Source organism: Cucurbita maxima, unplaced genomic scaffold (genome assembly GCF_002738345.1).
Source record: "Cucurbita maxima cultivar Rimu unplaced genomic scaffold, Cmax_1.0 Cma_Scf00026, whole genome shotgun sequence".
NCBI lineage: Eukaryota > Viridiplantae > Streptophyta > Magnoliopsida > Cucurbitales > Cucurbitaceae > Cucurbita > Cucurbita maxima.
Window position 1 is genome coordinate 1,912,718 of NW_019272042.1, and position 8,526 is coordinate 1,921,243.

Below are 8,526 nucleotides of genomic sequence, written 5' to 3' on the forward strand. Positions count from 1 at the left end.
GGGGGGGGGTGTTCTTACCTCCTCTCTGAATGAGCCTCGGGATTTTCCTGTGATGAAATTACTTCGGCTGACGACTGAGACTGCACTCTAGCAGGTTTTCTGAATGTAGGCAGATTAGAAGTAAAAGAAAACAGCAATGGATCAGGCTCAGTACTTGTGGGGGCAGAGTGTAAAGAACCACCAAGAAGGGATCTCAAGTTTCCTTCCCTAAGCTCTTTTCTCAGCTTTGAAAATGTCAAATTGGACCCAATTTTTCGCAATCTTCGCTGTCGCTGCACGTAATTTTTAGTCAAGGAAGTGGAATAACTACATATCAGCAAACATAAATTACAAAGGACAGGCCTTCGATTTCAGGAATTGACTTGAGGCTCCATCTGATCCACAAACACCAATAGCTTTGCAGAACATCGTAAATTATTTTGCTCAGACTTGGGTCACGTTTAGTTCAACACTTTTAGAAGTAATTTTCAGATAACCAAAACTGGTTTTGAATGATTTAGTTTAAAAACAGAGGTGATCTTTGGGAGTGACAAAAGTGATTATGGTCATTCCAAAACTTGTAATTCTAGATGAAAAAGAAAAGGTGATAAATCCTGTGAAAGTTGAGTTGAACGCCAGAAGATAAATTAACAAAAATGAAAATTAAGGATATCCTGAAAAGGCTCCCATGTTGTGAGATGATATGGCCAACAATATCCATCCCCACTTTCTTCGTGCATAGGGGACATACCTGAAATTACAATAGCACAATAGTGAGACAAAAATTAACAATTTTGATGGCATCTTCACAATGATCATGCTATCCAGAGTTATACAAAATGAAGGGGTAGGGGGGGATATTACCCATTTGACCGATTTTGTAGTGGCGAATATAAAAACTGTTTACTGAATGTACTAATGAAACCTTTCAGGAAGAACGAATTAAGACACCATAAAGACAGTAATTGTTTCAATTTATCCCTTTATTTCCACTCCTCATCACATACTAGAATAATATAGTACAACTGATATAATCTTACTGAAAGATGAACAAAGCTAGGCATGTGATTCATATAGAATAAAATTTTGTTCTCTCTCTATCTCCTTAGCTATAATGATCTATAGTTATAGTTTAGATTACTGTAGATTAAGCTGCAGAATCCAGAAATGCAGTTAGACACCTTCATAAAAGGACTTTACAGCCCTAAATAGAGCTGTTAAAGAGGCGAAAACCGAAATCTAAACCAATCGAGAAAACAGGATACAAATTTATAAACCCATAGTTGAGGAAAAAAAAAGAAAAAAAAGGATGAACAGATTTCATTAAGGGGATCAGAATATAACATTACAATTCCACGTTTATCAGCTTTAACAATAAGTACATGATAATCTCAACCAAAACAGAATATTTCAGGATTATTAAGACAACGGCTGAATAGGAACTAATACGAGAATTACTTATCACGGGAAGTTGTAGATCGGCCATATTTATGCTATAAATTAAAATTATCAAATCGGCATACCGCGTTCTTGACTTCCACCGGATGCTCCTCATCGACGTGACAATAAAGACCTACGATATCAAAATCCTCGGCGCAAAACGGGCACAAAAACTCAGTCCTCGAATTTTCCTCTTCAATTTCTTCGTGATCTCCTTGGTACACACCTGCATCAAGAAAACAAAACAAACCACCATAAGATAACGTCCATATCCAGGAAAAAAAAAAAAAAAAATCAGAGCCAAACAGAGCATTTCTAAAACAAACGAGTCGGAAACGTACCGGAACGAGATCGGTAGCGTCGAGACGATGAAAGTTGAAAAGGAGCATTCCAGGAATCGGCCTCCATCGATTAAACTCTAAATCTTTTCGTGAATTGTTACAACAATTAAAATCGCGATCGCGATCGCTATCGCTATCGAAGATCGCGAAATGGAATCCAAAATCAAACTGAGAACTAGACCTTACAGAGATGGAGAAACTGCAGCGAGGAAACGACACAGAAATTACGCGACGGAGAGAGCACCAAAAGACTCTCTACCGACCCTCTGGCTACAATGCGACTTTAAGATCAGGCTTTTACAGGCATACCCCTGTTCTTATAGTTATTTGCCAAGATATCCCCCACCCGGCATCCCACCTACTTTCCGCTCTCATAGCCTGAAACCTGACACGAATTAAAAAGAAGGCCCTGTATTTGAGGCGAATTGCAATTTTTACCCTTTAGTTTGATTATTACAATAAGGCCCTTATATTTTATACGAATTGCAATTCCTCCTCTATAGTTTAATTATTTACGATTTTGACTTTAATCTTTCAAAATTCTTAACTTTACTTTTAATATATTAAAGATTCTCTCATATAACATTTTTCTACTTAAATATATTTTATTTGCATTAAATTAAGTATTAGAAGAAAAGGCCATTTTTTAAATATATATATTATGGTTTTAGTCATTTTTAAAACGATTTTATTTAATTAATTAATTAATTAATTTAAAAAACTAAGAGATAGAATTTGGTTGTGGTAAAAGATGCTATATATAATTTTTTTTACTTTTTGATGGGTACATCTTATTCCACAAGAATCTATTTTAAAAGTAAATAGGTAACTAATTTTTGAACAATCTATTTTAAAAATAAACAAAAAGTCTTTTTTTTTTACCGTATAATCAGTTTTACCAAACATAAAAAAAACGGTTAAGATTTTTCGAAAACCACTTTTAATAGTCTTAAATTCAATTCCAAATTTACCCTTCGTTTTAATACTAATAATATTGTTTTTAAAAATTATTTATATATTTTAGATCATATTTATTAAATTAGGTTTGAATTTATTACGAAATTTAGGTAAATGATATTCTTTCATGATTTTTTAAAAATTATTTAATTTATTTTTTTTAGTTCAATTGTCCGGAAATGATCTGTAACCTTTGAAATAATAACTGATGTTCAATTGTCATGTGATTTTTTTAGTACAACTATGTGTGAGGTGGAGGATTCAAACTTTTTACACATTCAAATTTATGACGGTCGAGCTATGTTCATGTCAGTGGAGGGGTCGATAACACTGATTTCATATATGAGTTGATCACAAGAGGGGAGTCGGGTTTTAACCTAACCCAACCCAACTCCATGCAAATGTATATATAACAACTCAAACTCACTGTTAACGGACATTTTTTTTTCTCTGGTTTTCCCTCAAGGTTTTTAAAACGTGTCTATTGGGGAGAGATTTTCACACTTTTATAAATAATGTTTCATTTCCCTCTTCAACCGATGTGGGATCTCTCGATCTACCCCTTCGAGGTCCAGTGTTTGTGCTGCACTCGTTCATCTATCCAATCGATGTAGGATCTCACAGTATATGATTTGATAATAGTTATCTTGTCTCGATATATAATAACAATGGTCTTTGAATTTATGACGGCCGAGCTATGTTCATGTTGGTGGAGGGGGTCGATAACACTGATTTCATATATGAGTGGACCAAGAGGGGAGTCGGGTTTTAACCTAACCCAACCCAACTCCATGCTCAATAAAATGTATATATAACAACTCAAACTCACTGTTAACAGATATTTTTTTTTCTCTTGTTTTCTCTCAAGGTTTTTAAAACGTGTCTGTTGGGGAGAGATTTTCACACTTTTATAAATAATGTTTCATTTCCCTTTTCAACCGATGTGGGATCTCTCGATCTATCTCCTTCGAGGTCCAGCGTCTGTGCTGCACTCGTTCATCTCTCCAATTAATGTAGGACCTCACAGTATATGATTTGATAATAGTTATCTTGTCCCGATATATAATAACAGTGGTCTTTCTACGATGATATAAGCTAAGCTAAAAGAAAGTACAAAGAGTGTATAAACATAACGTTTTCAACCAGGAAAATAGGGGCCACGAGCAGTCACAATTATGGCTTGGAAAATAAATAAATAGTCAACTTTCTTGTATAAGTCTAATTGTCGCCATCAAAAGTCACCACTTAAAAAGCTAGTTTTCGTTCATAGTTAAGTAATAAATATAACAACTTTGGTATACTAAAAGCAAACAAGTCATTGTAGTGCGTTTGGTGAATCATCTAGGACACGTGGCAGAGTATAATTGGCTATAAAAAAAATATGAATTTCATACTACTTGTATTATTACTTCCCGAGCATGACGTGTGCTAAAAAACGCTTATAGAAAGTGTACAAATCAAGTTTCTATTTCGTTGTTGAGTGTTAAAAAGGCCGAGTGTCATAGTCGTGCTTGTCCAAGGCGTGTTGTCGATAGTCGCATGCTCGTTACATGTCTCGGCTCTTCGCCACCTAGGGCTGTAGTATGTTCCAAGAGTTGGGCTATTCGCCCATTAAAGTGGTACGTGAGCTGGGTTCAGAATGTTGTGAGATAGTTCGGTCCATATCCAATGTGGGCGTTAGAGCATTGAGGGGACCTTTCCCTAATACGAGAGGATTGGGAATGACACACCTCTGGTGTACTAGTTATCGTGCCCATAGTAAACGCTGAGTAGCCAACTGCAGAGTGGATAACTGCTGAAAGCATCTAAGTAGTAAGCCCCCCAAGATGAGTGCTCTCCTATTCCGACTTCCCAGAGCCTCCGGTAGGTCTGGTGACCTGAAATGCCTCAAAATGTACTATAGGAAGATGAGATTGATCACTAATTCTTTATACTCGGAGTTATTTGCTATTTAAGCTGTTATGTTGGCTTTCGCTTATAGCCTATAACATCGTTTTTAACATTTCTTTCCGTCTTGCTTTCAAACTCTCTCGAAAATCTCTCTAATCTCATCTTCTAAAAATCATATTCTTAAACGGATTAGAGGTTTGAGCATACGTTATCCGAGGGTAAGGACACAATTTTCGAATTGGCCCGTGAATTCGAGCTTTGAATTGTTTTTTACTGAAAAAGTCGCCGTAAATTTTGATTTTATTTAGCGCTTTTGTGTAAGGCTTCTAAGAAGATGGGCCGGATAATATGGGACCGAGTCTACAAATCGCACGGAACATTCCCTCAGTTTCCCGAATTTTCTCTCGTCGAAGATATTCATTCATGCTGTTCGGCGCCAATCTTCCCGCCGTAAGAACTGCGATCCGTTTCTCATTTATGATTCTCTCCAATCTGTATCTCGTTCATACTTTCTGTTGTATTACCTTTTCGTGCTTCATTTCTGATCACCAATGCATCTTTGTTTTCTTGTCTGTCCGATTTCATTTCAAAATTTCATCGCTCGTTGAAATCAATTCATTGTGATTTTTGCTATTTGTGTTATGGAGTTCAATTTTGGATGCGAATGATTCTGTCTGATACTTATTTGCATTTTTTTCCCTTGGAATTCGATTGCACTTTCGTCTTAGTGTTATCTGAGATCATATAATTCTAAGAAAAATTTGTCTATTAGATATTAGTTTTGTGGATTTATTTTTTCTAATGTTGAATCATTGATTAGCCGGTGTTTAAAGAAGTTATGGATTCTACATTTTCTTTCGTCTCAATCGACTGCTTTTGCCTGATATGTCTTGCATGAGGCTAGGTTGGTCGATGTTTATTATTTACTGAGATGATCGTTGTAGATGTGGACAATATAACTTCACCATAATGCCATGCTCTTCAGCTACTGGAGGTTTGATTCTTATCTTTACGTTTAAATTTGTCATATTCTAATTGCAATTGTAAGCGGAATGAATATGTTGATTTGGTTTTTTTTTTGTAAAACTCTGCTACCTTGTAGCACCAAACATTTGTTCACCAATTGGTGGGCAATGTTTTCTGTCCTAATTCATAATCGTTTACATACACCAGAAAATAATTGATTTAGCCTAATGCTCTTACAACCAAGGCGCTCAGATTAGATCTGGGTTTGAGGAAGGGTTTCGAGCTGTATCAGCAGGGATAGAATATCAGCAGGGAGTTTCATTTTCCCTAATTGTTAGGTGCTGCATGATCTTTGTCCGTTCAGATCAAAATTTCGTTCTAGCTTCCTTTCCGAATTATGGTATCACTAGTTAGGCGACTTGTTTCTGATAAATTGCATAATCAATATTTTTGGGATCAGCAAGGAACAACGGGTAGGTTTTGAGGAATTTGGAAGCTTTTCTTCCTGCTTTTTGAGCGTGCACAATCAGGTTCATACAGGATGTTTTCAGGCATATAATCCTAAATGGAAAAGACTCAAAAGTATATTCTTGTACTCGATCCCACGTGGTGAACGGGAATATATTGAACTTGCCCCTGTAACTTTTGGGAGAGTTAGGCTAATCAATATCTATCCTCCATCACCTCAAAGTTGTAGGTCCCACGTTCAAGTTCCCTTCTATGCACCATAAGAGGGATTCTCTTGAGAGAGGAGAATGACGTGAGCCATGAGGCATCTCTTATTCATGTGCGCCAAATTTAGTTCACAAGAGGATACATATGAAGAGATGAGGTCAAATAGAGTAGACTTGAGAATGCGTTCTCTAACTTAGTATTGAGTTTGACCTTTTCCTCTCAGCCACAAATTTCAGGGGAGTTGGTTTATGCCGCGCTTGGAAATTGAAGTCTGTAAGATGAATGAGCTCGTTTATACTGCCATTAGTTAATCCAACAGTAAAAATAGGCTTCATCTATTGTAGTTCATCACATAGTAGAGATTGAGGAGTTATAATTATGTTTGTGCAATCGTGATATTAAGAGAAAGGATTAGATGGAATGGCAGCTAGTGACTTGGTTCAAGAATCCCTATTAAAAAAGGAAAAAAGAAAAGAAAAAAGAGCCGGTGCTTGACATACGTAATCTATATTAATCACTTCCTAGTACTTCAACTAGATTAAAGTTTTGAGTAAGATTTGTTGCCCTTGAGTGTTATGCGTACGAGATCCCATACTGGAGAGCGGAATAAAACATTTCTTATAAGTATGTGGAAATCTCTCTTTAGTAGACGCGTTTTAGAACCGTGAGGTTGACGGCGTACATGATGTGCTAAAACGAACAATATTTGCTAACGATGGGCTTGGACTGTTACAAACAGTATCAGAGCTAGACACCGAGTGGTGTGGTAGTGAGAACGCTGGCCCCCAAGGGGGTGGATTGTGAGATCTCACATCAGTTGGAGAGAGGAACAAAACATTTCTTATAAGGGTGTGAAAACCTCTCCCTACTAAACGTGTTATAAAATCATGGGGTTGATCGTGGTATGTAATAGACTAAAGCTGACAATATCTATTAGTGATGAGTTTGAGTTGTTACAGTATATATCTTTGATCATCGCTATATTTAAAGAGAGGAAAAGTGACGATTATCGCTATTCAAGGTGACCAATTAAAGTGACACCAAATTATAATACTTGCTTCAATCACGACTACCTTGATTGGTGTAACTTGTTAGGATGACTTAAGGTGCGGTATTTTAATGTTGGTCATATCTTTATCAGTTGACATATTAAGTTAGCATAGAGTGCGGCGATGTGCCACTATTTTCTTTACATAAGCTACTTCTTAATGTGATTGACGGAAAGAGCAATGACATACCCATTGAGCATGTCTTTCTTAGTATCAGTTATGGATTATTAGCTTAGCCAATTGTAATATTTGATTGATGGATAGTTAATGGATGATTAATATGAACTTCAGGTGTTTGGTCAAGTGGCACACCTTGCTCGAGTGATTGGCTTAGAGAGTTTCTTGGTCTCACGTGGGTGGGCTATCATCATGTGATGTCGGGAGGAGAACAAAGCCTCCTTTATAAGAGTGTTGAAACTTTTCCCTACCAGACGCATTTTAAAGCCTTGAAGGGAAGTCTGAAAGGAAAAGCTTAAATAGGACAATATCTGCTAGCGGTGGATCTAGGTCGTTACGAATGATATCAGAGCCAGACACGAGGCGGTGTGCCAGTAAGGACGCTGGGCCCCAAAGGGGGTGAATTTGGTGGTGATCCCACATCGATTGGAGAAAGAAACAGGTGCCAGCGAGAGCGCTAGCTCCTAAGGGGGTGAATTGTGGAACAAGTGCCAACGAGAACTCTAGCCCCGAAGGGGGGTGGATTGTGATGTCCCACATTGGTTGGGGAGGAGAACAAAACACCCTTTATGAGGGTGTAGAAACTTTCCCCTAACAGACTGTTTTAATGACTTGAGGGGAAATTCGAAAGGGAAAGTCCATAAAGGATAATATCTACTAGTGGTGGATATGACTCGTTGCACATAAGATACTTTTATCTACTTTGTTAGTATACTCCAACTGATAGTACTTAGCTGGTGGCCTATTTAAAACGTGTTCTCTTTTTTGAAACTCAATTGAAGTGATTAGAAAAGGTAGCCTAGTTGAATCGTGCTTAGCCGGCGGCCTATGGTTACGGTATGATTGTTCATTAAATATTATTTTTGTCTTTCCACTTTTACTTTTCTTTATTTTAGTTTATTTTAATTTCTATATTTTCAATTTTTCACTTTAGCCCCTATATTTTTCAAAAATACTATTTATGCCCCTCCATCGTGTTGTCATCATATTTTGTTTCATTAGAACTTTAGAAATTAAATTTTCAAAAATGGAATGATTTATTTGATATAAAT

General features: G+C 36.8%; 1 protein-coding gene and 1 long non-coding RNA gene across 3 annotated transcripts in view; one reads left to right on the top strand and one right to left on the bottom strand.

Annotated features, from left to right (window-relative positions):
- LOC111498918 (protein DEHYDRATION-INDUCED 19 homolog 4-like) overlaps positions 1-2,070 on the bottom strand; it is a 4,893-nt gene extending 2,823 nt beyond the window's left edge. For both annotated transcript variants that reach the window (XM_023150276.1, XM_023150275.1), the window contains exons 1-4: positions 1,761-2,070; positions 1,503-1,645; positions 653-730; positions 19-278 (exon numbers count right to left, since the gene is read on the bottom strand). In XM_023150276.1, coding sequence (XP_023006044.1) covers positions 19-278; positions 653-730; positions 1,503-1,645; positions 1,761-1,827 — 548 coding nt within the window. In that variant the 5' untranslated portion in view covers positions 1,828-2,070. The remainder of the gene's footprint in view (positions 1-18; positions 279-652; positions 731-1,502; positions 1,646-1,760) is intronic.
- Positions 2,071-4,956: 2,886 nt separating this feature from the next.
- Positions 4,957-7,668, top strand: LOC111499052. The gene is made up of 3 exons (XR_002720897.1): positions 4,957-5,057; positions 5,512-5,601; positions 7,589-7,668. It is a non-coding gene; the product is annotated as an uncharacterized LOC111499052 (long non-coding RNA).
- The last annotated feature ends 858 nt before the right edge of the window (positions 7,669-8,526 follow it).